The 19,511-nt window shown below is 41.0% G+C and overlaps 1 protein-coding gene across 6 annotated transcripts in view; it reads right to left on the bottom strand.

Annotated features, from left to right (window-relative positions):
* FMNL2 (formin like 2) overlaps nt 1-19,511 on the bottom strand; it is a 304,570-nt gene that overhangs the window by 90,859 nt on the left and 194,200 nt on the right. For all 6 annotated transcript variants that reach the window (XR_013828794.1, XM_079924756.1, XM_079924753.1 and 3 more), the window contains exons 3-4: nt 13,687-13,767; nt 8,704-8,780 (exon numbers count right to left, since the gene is read on the bottom strand). Coding sequence is in view for 5 of the 6 variants with exons in the window: in XM_079924756.1 (XP_079780882.1) it covers nt 8,704-8,780; nt 13,687-13,767 (158 nt within the window). In the remaining variant the exon portion in view is untranslated. The remainder of the gene's footprint in view (nt 1-8,703; nt 8,781-13,686; nt 13,768-19,511) is intronic.

Below are 19,511 nucleotides of genomic sequence, written 5' to 3'. Positions count from 1 at the left end.
CAGCATGAGCGACGAGGGGTCAAAAAGTGTACGAGTTTCTTCCTTGTATTTTACTGCTTAGGAGACTGACGATAACCTGTAAGGAACTTTCTGAAACAGGAACTTGCTAACTGTCCTTCTCTTCCACCATAATTGATCTGGAGCCTGCCTGTTTAAGGAGCCAAGACTGCACGGGGAATCAGGCAGACTAGGGACATGACAACATAACCACTGAAATCCAGGCCGGATTCCAAATCCACATTCAACTCCTTCTTGGCACACTGAGCTGTAGAAAACACTCAACTAGTCAATGAGAGACCAGTGTTTATGGGCTTCTGGAAATTCAATAGGTATAATGACTTACTTAATTTTTTCCATGAATGTTAAAACCTTTTAAAAAGTCGCAGGCACCACACACCATCATCAAAGCCAAGGCGTGACAAATACCATGCTTCTTAAAATTCATTTTAAAATGATACCACTTTGCATTTGAATGGTGGATCTGAACGCAGTTCACTGAGAATGTTTACACATTTTTATTTGTTCATAACAACGCCTAGAAGATGGAGCAGAGTGGTCAGGTACTGAGGATAAACACCTGTTACCGCACGTCACAGATTTCCTCCAGGACATCCACCTTCAAAGAACATGTGATACCCCATCAAGCCTTCACTGGGTTGGAAGCTCCAAGAAGTAATAAGTAAAAAGCTGTGCTATTCTATCACAGAAGTGATCTTGGGGTACATCTGCCAACAGCAATGCAAAGTGGTTGCCTTCCTCCAGGAATACCAAGCCAACAAGGTCCACCAGCTATGCACACGATGGCTCCTATGGAAACCAGTTTTGACAGCTATTAGAACAACAGTGGGTCAATTCTACCATGTGTCTTTAAGGATGAGCAGTCCCTTGAGGTTTCTGTCTTAAAAGAAGGAAAAAAAACCTGGTGGATTCAGAACGCCTATTTTTAAAATTTTGTTTTTAGGGGGATTTTGTGGTGGTTGTTTGTTTTATCCTCCAGCTCATCCTTTCTTCTAGTCCTGTCATCTGCATAATGTAACCTCAGGTCTTCAGGCAGTTCCAGAAGACAGTAAGGTGGAAAAAGTAGATAGCTTGCCTCGTACTTCCCCCAAGTGCCTCAGGCAGGCTGTGACAAAACGTATGCACTTAACACAGCCATGTGTAAGTATATAACATTTAATCTAAAAGAGACCTAGGGAATTCCCTGGCCATCCAGTGGTTAGGACGCCGTGTTCTCACGGCCAAGGGCCCAGGTTCAATCCCTGGTCGGGGAACTAAGAACCCACAAACCGCGTGCCCCGCCCCCCCGCAAAGAAAAAGAGAGAGACCTAAAGTGGAAACACTGGCAAAGAAAACACTACCTTTTGGGTCTCACGAAGTGGCTGTGTTATGAGAGCTGACCAGAACTAAGGGGATGGCTATTAGGAGAGGCTGAAGTTTCATTTCACCACCACCACATACACGCTCTCACAGCATCTACTTCTAGATCCTTATTTTCATTTGATTTATTTTAAATTACTCCCAATATGGCTAGGTCTCAGAAGACATTGGACATTTTTAAGTGCGGATAATTAAAAGCTTAGAAATGGTAAAAAAAAAAAAAAAAAAAATTCCCCTTTTAAAACTGGTAGGAGACTGAAGAAAGCTAGAACTCACTATCAAATCAGATGACTAGCTGTGCTCTTGAAATTCAAGCCTCTTAGCCTCTCTGAGGCCTCTCCATTGGTCAGATCTATGGGTTCTGACTGCATAATTTAAACTAGCCCTCCTTGGTGGCTGCACAAAACCACACGGTCCAGATTTTTCAGAGCAATCTTGGTTTCACATATTCTGTCTGTGACCCATAAGAACACTCTAATTTAGGAGTTGAGAAAAACAGCCATTATAGTTCCTTCTGGTTGATTTTCCAGACACTGCCTCTAAAATGTAGAGATGGTCCACGACATCCTAAGGACCTGCTAGCACCTTCATCTCACTTAGTTTAGCCACAAACTGGAGAGAAGGCAAATGACTCATGGATATTAAAAAAAAAAAGAGGAAGGAAGGAAGGAAGAAATGGTAGGAAATAGCCAAATACAGTCAGAGCTACATTTCTCTTGACTCAAAGTACTAATATGCATATATTTTCATGCAGTGATAAAACCTATTAATTGGCTTTTACTTCAATTTAGCACCCTTATCAGTGCCCCTGCCCTGACTTGCTGACTTTGAGTGAAAGCGCTTTAAAAATAAATTTCAGGACTTCCCTGGTGGAGCAGTGGTTAAGAATCCGCCTGCCAATGCAGGGAACACGGGTTCGAGCCCTGGTCCGGGAATATGCCACATGCCGCGGGGCAACTAAGCCCGTGCGCCACAACTACTGAGCCTGCGCTCTAGAGCCTGTGCTCCGCAACAGGAGAAGCCATTGCAGTGAGAAGCCCACGCACCGCAACAAAGACCCAACACAGCCAAAAATAAAATAAATAAAACCTTACTTTTAAATTAATTCATTCATTCATTAATTTCAAAGTGAAAGTCAGGAGCCAGCTGCTCCGTTCCTAAAAAGTCGGCGACAGTGTAACACGTCCTACCTTTGAGAGGTTTAATTTCATTTTTAACCTCTTTTTCTAAGCTGTGAGATCTTCCCTGGGTCTCTGTTCTGGCCCAAACCCCTGCAGGTGGTTTAGGAAAGAATAAGCTAGAGATCCATCACAGCTGACTACCTTACCCCCTTTGTCAAGTGGTATCAGGTTAGTAAAGTCATCTCAGCAAAAAGGCTATGGATTACAAGAACAGCCTTCTCTTTTCTTCTTGTCCTCTCAATCCCTATCCCTTCTTCACTTATGATATTCTGTATAGGAGAAAACAGAGGCGAGAGTGAACTTCTGTGGAAATCAAATAGGTAGAGATGAAAAAAGGGCAACTTTCCAAGCAGTATCTTTAATCTAAAGGCATAAAAAAATGGATGCCCCATTCTGCACATTTATGTACATGATCATGACATATCATAAATGGAGGGTTCCCATAGTAAATTTCCATTTTCACCTCTGCGCATGCTACACACGCTTTAATATAGTGCCAATATGCAAACAGTTTCAAATTGGGTGATTACAAGTTTTGGAAAGTAGAATTATTTCTGACTCTGACAGCACGCATCACTTACTGAGTACCTCACAGATTCGATGTAATTACCATATGTTGTAAATTTGAATTTACGCAAATTCCAAATCAACTGCTTAGGAACTGGGAGGCACAGTGATAATGAGAAATAGCTCTGGGAAAAAAAAAACTTATTCAAGGAAGGGCTCTAAATGCAAGTGCCAAGAGTTACTGTTTTACTGTAGACAGGTCAAAGCTTTGTGTCCAAATTGCTATTGTTTTCTCTCTGCCTCCCAAATCTCAGAACCTCATTGTTTTCATCTAGAAAATAAAGTCTCAAAGGACATTACTGGCTTTAAATTTCTAAGATCAAACAACAAAACAGACCCGAGACACACAAGATGAATGGACAGATGGTGAATTCCCTCTGCCAGTTTCCTTTAGAGAGATACTACAGGCATCCGGTAGGAACTGCAGTTGCTGACAAATCATGAAAAAAAAATCACAAGAAGCGAGAGATAGAAGGTAAACATCACCCAGATTCATCATCAGCTACCAAATCTATTTTGTGAGACAGCATCTCAAACTGGTTCTCAAAATATAGCCCATGGACCACCAGGGGTCCCTGAAACCCTCTCAGGGGTCTGTGAAGTTAAACCTATTTTCATACAAATATTAAGTAGTCGCTTTTGTCACTGTGCTGACACTTGCACTGATGGTACAAAATAAATGTGAATGAAACTGCTACCACCAAACAATACACCTTTTTACTTTATTCTTCACCCCAAGCACTCAGAAAGGGAAAAAAAGTCAGCTTCACTTAAACCTGTCCTTAGTGAAGTGCTAAAAATTACTGACTTTATTAAAGCTTGCTCCTTGAATATATGTCTTTTTAATTCTCTGTGTGACAAAATGGAAAGCCCACATATAGCAATTCTGCTGCCTGCCCAAGCACCATGGCCGTCTTGAGGAAAAACACTGGTGCAATTGCTGGAGCTGCAAACTGACCCAGCCATTTTCTACATGGCATGTCCAATGACAGACACATTGTGGTTATTCTCTCTTGGGTATTTGGCAGATATTCTCAAAAGTGAATGAAGTGAGCCTGTCATTTTCAGGAAAAGAACTGACAATATTTTTTGTCAATGATAAAATCTGATCTTACAAACAAAAAAATTAGAATTCTGGAACACTTATATTTACCACCATGAGTCTGACAGCTTCCCAATACCTAAAGTAAATTCTGATGACACTGGTGACTATTAACAAATATGATTTTATATTGTAGAATAAAATGTGTTGATGTTTGAAAGATCAGGATAACTCAGTGAAACAATATATTTCAAATGATTTTTTCATGATGTTAGAAAGTATTCATGGGTAGAAATACCCATTCAAAGTGAAAGACAGCACAATGGATTTTAGTATCGACATAACAGAACACAAAAGCTCACTGATTCGGTTTCAGATTCTATCAATACATTGCAACTAAAGTTAAGAAATTACACCTTTAAATTTGGGTGTGATACCAAAAAATAGCCACAATTGTCTGAAATGGTTACTTAAAAACTCTTCATTTTTCCAAGTGTGTATCTGTGTAAGGCCAGGTTTTCTTCCTATACATCAACCAAAACACATCATAACAAATTGAATGCAGACAAAGATGTGAGAATCCAGCTGCCTTCTATTAGTGAGACAGTAAAAAGATTTGTAAACGTGTAAATCAAAGCCACCCTTGTCACTAAATTTTTTTTGCTTTGGAAAATAGTTATTTTTCATGAAATATGTTATTTGTGCTATATTATGTTTATTATTTTATATTTATATATTTACATTAAATATTTATTGTTAAATAAATATTAAATTTTATTAAATAAGCATATCTAAAATTTCTTAGTTTAAATTTCCAATATGGTAACATTAATAGCTAAAACCCACATAAAAACTTACTGGGGCTCAAAATAATTTAAGACAGTAAAGGAGTCCTGAAATCAAAAAATTTAAGAACTGCTGGTTTAGATAACAGGCTTTAGATTTGGACATCTCTAGGTCCAAACCTCAGTGCTTCTCAATTGTGTAGACTTGAGCAAGATACTTAATTGCGGACTCTCAGTTTCCTCATCTGTAAAACGGAGGTTCAGAGGAAAAGGGCAATAATAAAAAGATTTCTGTGAGAAATAATACATTTAACTTACCAAATACCGTGCTTAGTAACAAATACAGTGCTTAAGCAATGACTAAATGATTATGATCTTGAGGACTTCCAAAAAGCACCATCTAAGGATGAATTAATCGTAGGGTAGCTTGAGGCCCACATATACGTGTTAAACCCCAGAGAAGACACTCACTGCACATTCCCCAGCATCTTCCTCCTTCTACAGATCTCCTCCTCTCCTTGCCAACTTGCACCTCCTGCCTGTCACCTCACGCCCATTCTTCTCATCTCCCCCACCGAGATACAGTCAAGCAAGCACCTTTCAGGACGTCTATGACCTTGCACTCAGGATGAAAAGTAATTTTCCATCGTAATAGGCAGTTTTACTCAAATGACCTACCTGCAAGGAGAGTGAGCCTACACCTCAGTTTCATGGACTAACATCCGCCAATCTATCCCAACCGCCAGCACCTCTGGAATCTTACCACCCCATATCCAAGACATCCCAACGCCCGTCTCCCAGTAGAGCACAGCCAAGTCAATGTGCTCTAATAGTGCTCAGCTCCCTTCAAGGGTATTTCAAGTCATTGCAAGGGCTTCGATTAGTCATAATCCAATTCTCCTCGACTGTTATAGTTCCTAAGAGTAAGTGAATGAGATTATTTCTAGTCCAATCCTTATTTCAATTTGGCTCCCCCCCAAAATTAATTATCTTTCTCACGAGACTGTTCCATTTATAGTTTTAGGCTGACCCTTTTGCTTGACAAAGCTGTAGCTTGGAATGTTGCTTCAGCAAAGCCCCAGATTTTAACCTTGGAATGCAAGCATATGCCAAAAATAATTTTTTTAAAGAGAAGTAGATTTTAAATGTAATTCTTCCTTTTAATTTCTGAAAATCATAAACTCCTAGGTAACAAGGTCCTTTTAGACAGAGAAGGTAACATTCTCTGCATGGATTTCCTTAGGGATATATTACACAACACTGTCCGATAATTATTACATTTAATATTATTTTCAACAAGCATAACAACAAATAACAGCTACCATATATTGAGAGTAATTACTATGTATTAAACCCTATATTAGGTCTTTCATAAGTTATCTCATTTAATCCTTACAACATTCCTATTAGATAAGTATTATTATCCTCATTTTATAGATGAGAAGTTAACTTAGGTCACATGATAAATACAGAGAGTTTATGTAACTTACTTAAGTCAAATAACTGATAAGGGGGCATGGCAAAAATATGAGCCAAGATCTCTCTTTCCCTAAGGAAAATGGGCACCCAATTACCTTTCTAATATAGTACCCCAAAGAGTGCAATAAAAATCTAAGGATTCCCTATGCAGCACCTTGCATTCCCAGAATTCCTCACTGTACTAATTGATTACTTTCACATTATTTAGTAATCCTTCAGAAGTTTTCCCAATCAAATACGGTCAAGCCAGTTAGTTTCCATCAAGAAAAGTCCCGTTCAGGTTTGGGTTTTCAGGACAAGCAAATCAGGTCAAAATCCTGGTGTGTGTTTTCACTCCGTATAAGGTTATGCCAATAATTGGTTTCAGACAATCAGACAATGCACTTCCATGAACTTTTGGGCTGCTAAAGCCAACGCTTTCCAAGTGTCTCACATAGATAGTAGACAAGGGGAAACTTCAGCTGGTGAAGATGAAAGAAATGCAAGAATCTTTCAACATGCCTCGAGTATCCTAAACAACAAACCACTCCAACTGCTTGCAGATTTGCACTGGCTTCCACCCAACCAGACCTCTTCTACTCAGCCAACTTTATATTGGAAATGATCGTCTTGCCTTGGTATTTGATGGTCAATTTCACATTATTTCAGCAATGCTTAAAGAAATGCTTTCTGACAGTTTGTAGAAATCCTGGCTGCAGCTCATGCCACCATTTTCAGTCAAGAAGAAGTGCCAACAGTACGGGGTTGGACGCTACCAAACGGAATCTAGCTCCTGATCCACAAATATTGGAAAGTATTTGAATTTCCTAAGCTTTGGATGCCCAGCTATATTAAATCACCAACACTTTCACCCCCCAATAGGCAAGCCTCGTTGTTTTGATCCCAGAGTCCCGATTATCTTATTTCCTTTCAAGGAAAGAGCTGCCAGATTAGGCTAGATAAGAAAAAGAACATCGCATTTTGAACAAAACGTCTGGCTGGCTCTACAGCTGTAGACTTTGTGGAAGTCTCTAACCTTCTCTGGTCCTTAATTCTTTTAATTTGTAAAACGAGGGTCTAGGCAATCCTAAACTTCTCTTCCACTTCTATTTTCATGACACTCTGATCCACTGTTCTATAGCCCATTTTCTGGGACAAGAGTGATTATCAACCTTAGGTTAGAATCAGTTCATCTTCCAAATATTTCATTCTCAAGGTGCCAAACATGTGAAATTATCCTTAAGGAAATGAATATTCTCACTCAGGCTATGGAGCTATAAATTAACCTTGCATTTCTATGACTTAAAAAAGCTTATTCTGAAATAACTGCAGAAAATAACCATTTGAATGGCTTATACCAAACATACTCAGAAGTAGAAGTAAACTGCTACTTAGGTAATTATTTTACAAAGACGCTGAAAAACAAAAATGTGATATATATGTAAAACTTCATTTCCAATAGACCTATCACAGGGGAAAATTCTAAAAGATCTAAAGTCTACAGTCTTTCCCTTGCAAATCTCAAAGAATCAAAATCCAGAGGGGTTAAATGATTGCCAGATGTTAAACAGGTACTTTAGGAAGAATTGAAGCTATATAATAAAATACTGACATCATTCTGCCTTAGAGAGAAACCATCTTATTTGAAGGTACTGTACAATTCTGATTATCTCAGGAGGGAGGGAGTGTGTAATGAAGTTGTACTTGGCTTGAGGCAAAGCAACCATGCTGTTGTATGAAAAACTCTTCGAAATGCTTAGTGCAGAGATTCCCCAAACTTTACTTTCCAGTGTGGATTTAAATTTCATGGTCCTGAAATTTGGGGATGTAGGAAGAAGAGACTCAGAATGAAGTATCTAAATGCAAGGGGGTATGTCAAGTGACACCACTCCAGCTTCTGTCCCCTTCTGGCCAGGGAATTGAGAAAAGAATGAAGCAGCTTCAAGTAACCAGGTCAAAGACCTCCAGGGAAGGCTTCAAGACCTTCCAGGATCTCAGTCTACATGACTTGGGGGTTCCTGACTTCCCAGGGAATCACTATACACACACCATCACTGCAGGCAAGCAGAGAACTTTACAATTAGTATGAACATCCCAAATCAAGGACTGTCTGTCCTGCTTCTGATTCTTGCACAGTGAGCAATTCAAGAACAAAAACAAAGGTTCCATCCATCTAAACCTCAGTCTCAACTTATAACGAACAGCAAGGAAGCTTAATTCTTTGGATATGATTCAGTCACTTTGTAAAGTGTCCAAAAGCTTTAGAGCTAAAATGTTCAGTGGGCACACTTACCCAATATGGTTGGTTCTTAAAGAAATTTCCAGTTCTCTTAGCACTTGTGTGGACTCTTGAACACGCCGTCTGAATTTCTATAATTCAAGAACACATACTCTCACAAAACATATTTTAGCAAGTGCTATAACTGCAGCTTACTTGTAATAAGTTTAACAGAATATGAAAATATCTCTGCTTCTAAAGGGGGCTTCTCACACATTTCTTTTTGCAAAGCACACAAATTTTTCTCATCGTAACAGTCAGCTTAAGTGAAAGGACTGGGGAAAATGACTTATTTCATATACTAAGTGTCTCTGAGTAAGTAGCTTATTTTTTTCCCTACCCCACAATACAACAATACTCACTGACATACCTAGGCTGGGGTCCCTAAAATCACCCGTTTCAATGATACGCTAGGGCTCACAGGACTCAGCATACAGTTGTTCTTGCCGCTAGGATTTATTACATCAAAAAGATGCAAGGTGTAATCAGCTAAGGGAAAAGGTGCGTGGGGTGAAGTCCAGAGGACACCAGATACAAGCTTCCAAGAGGATTCACCCACAGGAGTCATAAATGACAATATTCGTGAAATGCTGTCAACCAGGGAAGCTCATTAGACACTTAGTGGCTGGGGTTTTTACTGGCTCATCACTTGAGCACTCTCTGCCTAGCACATACCAAAAGTGCAGCCTCCCAAAAGGAAAACCGGCATTCCGCATAAACCATGTAGTTGGCATCAACAGTTTGGGCACAGTGAGTCATTATTAACAGGGAATTCTGGGAACTCTCCCGAAATCCAGGTCCCCAGTTGCCAACCAAGAGCCAAACTTGCAAGCAGGCCTAAGGTGGCAGTGTCATACCTACTATGCTTGTTCTCTTCTGCATGACCTCACATGGAAGGTCCCTCCTCTAGACACCTCCCTTCTACTTGAGGAATGTCCTTCCTCATTCCCCTGCCTATCAAAATGCCACGTGTCCTTCCAGAACTCCCTCAGGTCTCCCTTGCCCCAATGAATCCTCCTCTGATAGTAAATGTACTCATTTCTCTATCCTCTCGACTCCAAATAATCTCCAAGGGATCACTGGGTTGCACTGCACGTGAGTTCTTTGGAACACAATTTCCTACAAAAATATTTCTTTACAGTCACTCAAGTCTTAGGCCAGTCTGGAAGAAGGCCATTTGATGCGCAATGCCTTCTGAGAGGCGTCCTATGCTCTCTGTGCTAGAGACCCAAACCACCTTCAGGTTACACTGTTTTCAGGAAAAGCCTTTGAGAATCCTGGCTCAGGATATTAGGGATCCTTCTCCTCTGCTCCCATGACTGCAGAAGGAACAGGGTCATCCAGCTCCAAAGACAAAGGCATCCAAGGACAGGAAGGACAGGAGGAAGGTTAGAAAGGAGGATTCCGGGATGTGGGGAAAGGAGAGCCCTGCCACAGGCAGGCCCGGGTGCCCCAGGGAAGACTGGACCCCTGCTCAACACTGACGGGTTCCTGCTACCCTCTTCCCTTCTGAAGACCCTTTACTTCTCCACCAGCTGCTTCTCACCAGAGCAAAAAGTCTCAGTTTCCCCGACTGCCACTCCTGAAGCACCCAAAGACCTTCTCAGGTGTGTAGCATCCACAATATGTGAAATAAAAGCATCCCTGATGCCATGAAAAAAGAGAGCCACCCCCTCTTTTGTCAAGAAAGGCTTAAGAAACAACAAAGAGTCATCCATAGGTTGGAGGGACATCCAAGCCCAGTGCTTCCTAGAGAGCCTTCCGGCAATGAGGACTGCCAATGAGGTAGGGTCTATGGCCGCACAGCTGAGGAAACCATTTCCAGGTGTGCTGGATGCTCCAGAGGGGCCAGTCCCATGTCAGAGTCACAAGTCTTGGGCTGTCTGCACATGTGGCCTTTAGGAAACGACTCAGCATTCCTAGCTATGCATTATGCATAGTTCTGATTCGTTTCCTGCCGCCTGTGCTGGTTCCCTAACTGAGCCTTATGCTTCCTCAGGGCAAGGTCATCCCTCACATACACTGTGAGCTACAAGGGCACCCAGTGTAGCACGGAGGACCTAACAGTGTGAAAGAGGATCTGCAGAAGGACTAAGAGGCATGTATCAAAACAAAATAACTCAAAATACTGAGATAAGAGAGGCGACAACAATAGCAGATAACAGTTATTAGGCATTTGCTACGAGGCACTACACTTTTGCAACCGCAGGAAAACTGAGGTAGAACTAAACTGACTTCGCCCTGTATTCTATTCTCTTGGCAACCGTTTGAATTTCAGCTGGTGGACTTTGGACCGCAGAGAAATCTTGGCATCCACTTCCCTAACACATAAACAAGGGCTGCCAACACTCTGCACTTGTACAACGCACCCAGAATGCTTTAAAACACTTCAAAGGGAAATCGTGCGACTGTGGGAACCAGCAAACAAGAGCCGGGTACCACTTCTTAGCAGCGTTCACCCTTCCCCCAGCCCTCTCTGTACACGGCAGGCCCAGGGAGGAGCCCACGGAGACAGCTGAGCCCTGGAGACCTGTATAATAGGGTTTCTTTCACAACTGCAGGGCCCACAGAGGACCAGACTCCTTTCTTCATGGCCTGTCGCCTCTCCCTATGCCAGACATGAGCACATCCCCCCAAAGCACAGACTGAGAGCCTCCTGGTATTAAATAAGGAGACTGGTTTGGAGAGATATCTAATTTAGGCTCTTCCTTCCCTGCCCTACAGGGTTTCACTTAAAACTACTTAGAAGAAAATCGAAATAGAAGATGCTTCAGAAATTTTTTAGAAGACAGCAAATTAAGTATCTTCAATTCAATGTGAACAAAAGATTAATGAATGAAGTGCTTGAGGACTCCAGATGCAGTTAAGGGTAAACTGCTCAGCTTAGACTGTCTGGCTAAAATGGAAAGGCTGATTGGAAATCTCTTTCTCCCTGACTCTAATTCAGCTGAGAATCGTAAACTCATTTTAACTGCAAGCCATGCCTTTCTCCAAGCAAAATCTCCTTTTTTCCAGGCTTTAAGCAGGACAGTTATGGTGAGTGGAACAGATCATTTCCTACTGCCAGCTCCTGACAGAACTCTTACTAAAGCAGGGATGGTTGATCCAACATCCATTTTATTTTTTTCTGAAAGCTGAATGACTGATCTTGAAATGTGAGGCTCAGGCCAAACACGGCCATTCAGGTGAATACACTCGGGTAGGGCAGAGATTTCAGGAACGAAGGTCAGCCCGGACAGACATCCTCTGTCTTGGGCCTCTTTATGAAGTTATTTGCGAGGAAGCAAAACACTTTCTGAGCAGCTGATTTGTTGTTGTTTTTCATCTTACATTCCCAGGAATAATTGTTCCGAGGAAGAACTGGGACTTGGCCAGGAAGAATCCACCTCTTCTCTCCAACCATCTTCGTCCCCATGGGGCTTGAGGCTGGAGTCTAAGAAGCACTCTCTAGGAGTTTACGTATTTTCCTTTTTTAAAGAATTTGACAAATGTTGAGATAACTGTCAGGGGCTGGGACACTGAGTATACTCTCAGTCTTGTGTACGAATACGGCATTTCTGCCAGAGTCAGCTCGGGACGAGTGTGCCTAATCCTGGGTCTGGGCTGTCCAGCCAGAAGGTTTACGAGCTGGGGGATTTCTGACAATATTTCTCATACAGAATCTTGCTGCCTCTGTGCAAAAGAAATAGTCTTTTTTTTTTTTTCTGGGTTGTGTTTTATGTATATGGGTATGCCTTCCTTTAACCCTCTCTAATGTGATGAAATTGAAAGGTGCTGTATCCTTGGGGAGGGGGACAAGAAAGAAACTAAGAATTAAGCAGCTGTCTCACTTAGCAGGCCTGACAGAAGCTCTTTTAAAAAAAGAAATGTGTGTGCCGTAGTTATGAGGAGGGTATTAGGATACTTTGATAGATACATTCTTAGAAGAGGAGGCTATGTCACATATGGCGCTTAGGCGACAGCAAAGGTCCACAACCCATTTGCATCATCACTCCTAGACTTTATTTCCGCTTGTCTGCATAGTAACTACAGGACAAAGGGCCAGGAAACGTCCAAAAGGAAATAATAGTTGTTCTCCTTTACTTGATTTCTTTCGGCAGGGGGTGGGCACAGTGTTTAGAATGTAAGCAGAAGATGCAGAAAAAGGAGCTTAAAAAATATATCTCAGAGCCAAGAGCCCTGGAAATAGGAGCTAACTAGGAAAACTGTGCCTTTCTGCTCTCATGAGTCACACACTGAAACAACAGAGGGAATTCAGCTCAAGATATTTCCAGGGCAGCCTTGAAAGCAGGAGCTGTGGAAGGTCAACCGAAAAACAAGTGCTGTCTGGTGACTAGCCCTTTATCCATCTTGAGCAAGGGCGGCTCTGCCCTGAGACATCCCAGGACTGATCCAGGCCCCAGGGCTGTGCCAGGCTACATGCTTTACCACAAGGCATCAGTTTAAACCAATTGTGTGGCTGCACAAAGCAGGGCTTGTTTGTAAAAGGAGAGAGTCCGCTGAGAATGGAATCAGCTATTCTCTCCTTACCTTCTTGGGGCCAGGGGCACGGCTGGGGCGGGGGAAGCCGCTAAAAGCATCAACACAGGATGTGAGTGCACAGCTGGGATGACAAAGCCCCAGTGATTTTTCAAGGTCTCTGGAAATGCACCAAGGCATGAAAGACAAGTATTCCCTTTGCTAGGCCTGTTTTTCTGGGGGCCTGAACACCTCTGGACTGAACCTACCACCCTGTGTAACTGCAAATGGCAGCAACTCAATAACCATCAGAGGTACATGACTCCCAACTCAGGAAAGTACTTTTAAACACATTCTCAAGCCAGAATGGCCTTTTTCTTTGTCTTCTCATGTTGTCCAGCTCCAACAACTCCAAGGTTGTTTTCACAGAGGCTCTGGCAGAGGCTATAATGGAGAGGAAGGAAGGTCTCCTCCAGGGCAGGAGGATTCTGCCTGCTAATGAGGAAGCAACAACACAAAGTGGAAACAAATCCATCTTACCTTCCGGGTTACAGCTGGATCCAGATAGCCTTTGAGCTTTTGAATATAAGTATGGGGAGGGTTCTTCACCTGGAATCGTTCCTGCAGGAAGCATGAAAGTAAAGTAAAAGCATGAAAGCTCTGAAGGCATGACGGTCAGCCATATTCACACAGATTTATACTGCTGACCCAAAGCCAAAACGCACCTGCCGCATGACCATAGCCCTGCAAAGAGTCACTGGTTTTGAATCTTTACAGTAGATGTTCTTATCCCCTCCCTCTTTGCCTACGAGGAAACTGAAACTCAGAGCAGATCAGTTCTTTCCTAAGATGATGCAGCAAGTCAGGGGTACAAGTAGATTCAAACCCATGTTTGCCCAACTCTAGAGTCTGACCTGCTTTCTCGGTGGGGCTCTGCAGCTCTCTTTCTCAGAATAATGTTCTGCCCAACCTGTGTTCAGGGACCTCTTTTAGCAGGTCTTCCATCTATTGCATATTCTTTGAATATCTTCAGTGCTGGCAAATCTTTTTCTTTTGAATATTTATTTTATCTTTGAAAACACCAAAAATTTGTCTCAAACTAGATAAAACTAATTTGTTTCAAAAATGAGTCTATTGCTCAGAGACTGCGGTGAGTGTGTATTTGTGTGCATGTGTGTGACCATTAAAGTGTTCCTAAGGCAGTTTCCAAATCAGAAGACTTCAAAGTATTGTGAACAAAGGCACAATCATTGAAATAAGCATATATATATATATATATATATATATATAAACACATATATGCCAAGGTGATATTTGACTGTGGATCTGGGGTGGGGCCCATGAATCTGCATTTCTAACAAGTTTCATGCTGACAATGTGGATGGAGGGACCACACTTTGAGAAACTCATGCCCACGTGTATCAGGTTTTACAGACCATAATGTCCAAAGCAGAATAAGCATGAGTAAGCTGGGCAAAATCCAAAGGCCCACACTATAGAATGGTAAGTACTATATTATAGTCATATAATGATATATGACATTCTGATAAAAAAGAACACACTGTATTGCATGGTTCTATGTGGATGGATTGTTGAGACAAAAAAGAACAAATGATTTCTTTCACAAAAGAGGCAAAATTAAATACTAACTGTTAGGGACACAAATATAGGTGGTTTATTCACACACACACACACACACACACACACACACACACACACACACACACACACACAAGAGGTGGGGAAAATTTGCATTAAAATGATAGTCAAGGACCAAGGAGGGGGAAGGGAAATACAGATTGATCCTGGCTGGCAGTGTTCTTTTCTGACCCTAGAAGTAGTTACACAGATGTTGCTTTTACCTTACTTATTATGCTATTCTTAAGTTTCACAACCTTTCCTGTATATACACTATATTTAATACACCTAAAAAGTTTACATAAAGCAGCTCCAACAGGAAAAAAAGATTTGTCATGAAATCAAGACAATTCTTATCAGGTACTTTTCTGCATACAACTCAAAAGATATTTTCCTAGTAATTCTTTTTAACCTGATTATTGCTTATGCCAAAATGGAATTTTTTAGTATTTCACAACACTGACAATTGGCCAGTATGTTAAGTGTTTGTTTATCCCATATAAATTTGTATTTCTCCAATACAAGGAACCACAACATTCTTCCCAGTCCACTCAAGCCTTGCTCACTTACAGATTTAGAAATGCTTAAGATCATCTTACTATTATCAAAAGATCTTGTTAGTGAAAAATATATATTTTATTATTGTTTAATACTACTCTAAAATAAAAGAAATTGGCTTAGAGTGAGACACCTATCAATACTTCCCCTTTATTTAAAAATGATCATGGTAAATTTCATAGTATACAAACTATCTCTCAACAGAGCTGTTTTAAAAAAAGATCAGCTTATTATTTCTAATTATTCCCCCCAATTTTCTATCCCACAAGTAATTTCTAATTAATGATTCACGCATATTCGACATCTCTGGCACCATCACTGTGTCTATGTACCAAGTCCTAATTTTTTTAAACAAACACTATCACTTTACTAAGGGATCAGATAGGATCCAATGGCCACAGGGTTTTAGCAATAGCCCAGCTGAGGGCTAAAATAATCACAAAAAGTTCCCAAAAAACTGAACTGACAAGCTATCTAGAAACCAGTTACTATTTCCAACCTTGTGTATGAAAACAGCTGATGCCAGAGATATATTGGCATATAAATAAAATGCTTTTTAATAATACAATCCAATTACCCCAACTTTTTTTTTTATATATATATATATATATACTTTTTAAAAATTTTATTTATTTATTTTTTTTGCCATATGCGGGCCTCTCACTGTTGTGGCCTCTCCCGTTGCGGAGCACAGGCTCTGGACGCGCATGTCCAGCGGCCATGGCTCACGGGCCCAGCCGCTCCGCGGCATGTGGGATCTTCCCGGACCAGGGCACGAACCCGTGCCCCCTGCATTGGCAGGCGGACTCTCAACCACTGCGCCACCAGGGAAGCCCCAATTACCCCGATTTTTAAAAATCCCATGACAGAGACAACTCACCCTGTGCTCCATTCTACTATAGCAAATACTACCTACCTCTAAATATAAAGTTCCTAACATATGAAACTCAATGAATTTTAACTGTGGCTAATGCAGCACTTGCTTGAGGACCTAAAATTTGAAATCTGTGGACAGTTACTGAGAGATTTCTAATGTTTGTTCTTGCAGGCAATGTCTTCACACCATAAAAGCCGTATTTATTCCTTTAAAAATAACAAAATTTAAGGAATTCCCTGGCAGTCCAGTGGTTAGGACTCCACGCTTCCACTGCTGAGGGACTGGGTTCGATCCCTGGTCAGGAAACTAAGATCCCACAGGGCACATGGTACAGCAAAAAATAAATACATAAATAAATAAAACAAAATCTGGCTGACTAGCATATATAACATATTGACATTCACTCAATTAGTAAAATCTCCCCCCCGCTTTTTTTTTTTTTGCGGTACACAGGCCTCTCACTGTTGTGGCCTCTCCCACTATGGAGCACGGGCTCCGGACGTGCAGGCTCAGCGGCCATGGCTCACTGGCCCAGCCGCTCCGCGGCATGTGGGATCTTTCTGGACGGCGGCATGAACCCGTGTCCCCTGCATCGGCAAGCAGACTCTCAACCACTGCGCCACCAGGTAAGCCCTAAAATCCCATTTTTGACAGTCATAAATATAGCTTTCTCTGTTTCTTACTTAAGATTGTGTTCACCCAGAGGGGCTTTCTCAAATAGACACATTTGCTGGTCCTGCTGACTTGATTAATTTCCTTATAATTAATCCCTTGAAATTATGAACAAGGTCTAAATTTAATAAACTCACACTTTTTCAAATGTGCTTAGCATTTGCTGTTGTGTTTTAGGCATTTTTTCTTCATGTGTTTGAGTAACTTACTAACATATTTCCAAGAAACAGAAAATGAAGAAAACTGATGCTTTAAAACACATCATACATCGTAGCTACTTCTCCAAAAACTGCACCTACCTCCAGGGATTCAAGTGAAACTCTTATGTAGGAAAAATACAAAGCCCCAACGATTTTCCTAAAACTTGGGGGCTGCTTGTCTCATCTCAAAAGGAGCTACTGTTTGAGTTATGAATCCAGCACCCGGCACACCAAACCTTTTCAGTCTGTCTGTCTTCAACATGGCCATTCGGACAACAGAAACATTTGGGGGAATACACTGGAGAATTCCAGCACCTTGCCAAAACACATTTATTTTGAAGAACTCTGGATGGATTATTGGCATTTTACTTATTTAAATTAATAATTTTTTCCTCTAAGTATTAGAATTTTAGATTTTTCACTGAAACCCAAAATTGCCCTGGCTGGCAGATTTCCATCATCCTCACTTCTGGGACCGCTTCATACCCCACGTGCTATTTTCAATAACTAGTTACCTCCTTGTCCAACATCACTTGTAAGCGTAGCTTAATTAGATTAAGCCCCTAACTTGAGTTAGGTTATACAGAAATATTGTTCTTAGGGATAAATCATGCTGATTTGTCAATAGGGATGCATAAGCCATCTGAAAGAGCTTTAAAAATACAAATTTCTTTCAAAATATCTAATCATACAACATCACCACCACTCTGACCTCTTGCCATTTATATCTTTGTGTGACCAAACTTTCTTCATGAAATGTTTCTGGATGAGAAATAAAAATGGCTCTGAGGGTTTCAATTGTTCTCCAAAAACATTCAAAGAACCAAGCCCAAAGCCATTTCTTAACATTCAGAACACTATGCTGACAAACTGCACGGAAAGAAGAGTGGGAGGAAAGAGAGGGGAGAACAGACCTTAAAATCTTCATGAAGCATCTGTGTCATTTGCAAACAGTTTAATAAATTAGAGTGTTAGGAATTCAATTTGTCTGGTAACGAACAGAAAACTTCTCATTGCTAAAAGCGACTTAATTTATACAAGCCCAGGAGCACAATTACCCTTTCATCTGGGGCAGCACTTCTTGTCTCTCAAAGATTATTAACTTATCTTTCACTAACACTTTACAGTTTAGCATATTCTTTAGGCCTCTTAACTTACTCAAGCTTCCCTATCTGCCAAGTAGATGTTAAACTCCATTTTATAGATGAGGAAACTGAGGCTCAGAGTGTAAATGACTTGCCTTAAATCTCACACACACACACATACACATTACACACCAACACACCGCCACCCCAATCAAGGATTAAAGCTCAAGTTCTCTGACTCTCTAATCCTTGTTCTTCTCATTACACTATAATAAGTGTTCTCATCTTGCTTTAGATAGAGTTTTTATTTTTTTAAACATCTTTATTGGAGTATAATTGCTTTAAATGGTGTGTTAGTTTCTGCTGTATAACAAAGTGAATCAGCTATACATATACATATACCCCATATCTCCTCCCTCTTGCACCTCCCTCCCACCCTCCCTATCCCACACTCTAGGTGGTCACAAAACACTGAGCTGATCTCCCTGTGCTATGCAGCTGCTTCCCACTAGCTAGCTATTTTACATTTAGTAGTGTATATATGTCAATGCTACTCTCTCACTTCATCCCAGCTTACCCTTCCCCCTCCCCGTGTCCTCAAGTCCATTCTCTATGTCTGCATCTTTATTCCTGTCCTGCCCCTATATTCATCAGTACCATTTTTTTCTTAGATTCCATATATATGTGTTAGCATACGGTATTTGTTTTTCTCTTTCTGACTTTTTTCACTCTGTGTGACAGGCTCTAGGTCTATCCACCTCACTACAGATAAGTCAATTTCCTTTCTTTTTATGTCTGAGTAATAGTCCACTGTATATGTGTGCCACATCTTTTTTATCCATTCATCTCTCAATGGATACTTAAGTTGCTTCCATGTCCTGGCTATTGTAAATAGAGCTGCAATGAACACTGTGGTACATGACTCTTTTTGAATTATGGTTTTCTCAGGGTATATGCCCAGTAGTGGGATTGCTGGGTCATATGGTAGTTCTCTTTTTAGTTTTTTAAGGAACCTCCATAATGTTCTCCACAGTGGCTGTATCAATTTACATTCCCACCAACAGTGCAAGAGGGTTCCCTTTTCTCCACACCCTCTCCAGCATTTATTGCTTGTAGATTTTTTGATGATGGCCATTGTGACCGGTGTGAGGTGATGCCTCATTGTGGTTTTGATTTGCATTTCCCTAATGATTAGTGATGCTGAGCATCCTTTCATGTGTTTGTTGGCGAACTGCATGTCTTCTCTGGAGAAATGTCTATTTAGGACTTCTGCCCATTTTTGAATTGGTTTGTTTGTTTTTTTGATATTGAGCTGCATGAGCTGCTTGTAAATTT

Source organism: Stenella coeruleoalba (assembly GCF_951394435.1).
Source record: "Stenella coeruleoalba genome assembly, chromosome: 6".
NCBI classification, from domain to species: Eukaryota; Metazoa; Chordata; class Mammalia; order Artiodactyla; family Delphinidae; genus Stenella; species Stenella coeruleoalba.
Note: the sequence above shows the minus strand (reverse complement) of the source record. Positions and strands in the feature narration are given on the sequence as shown.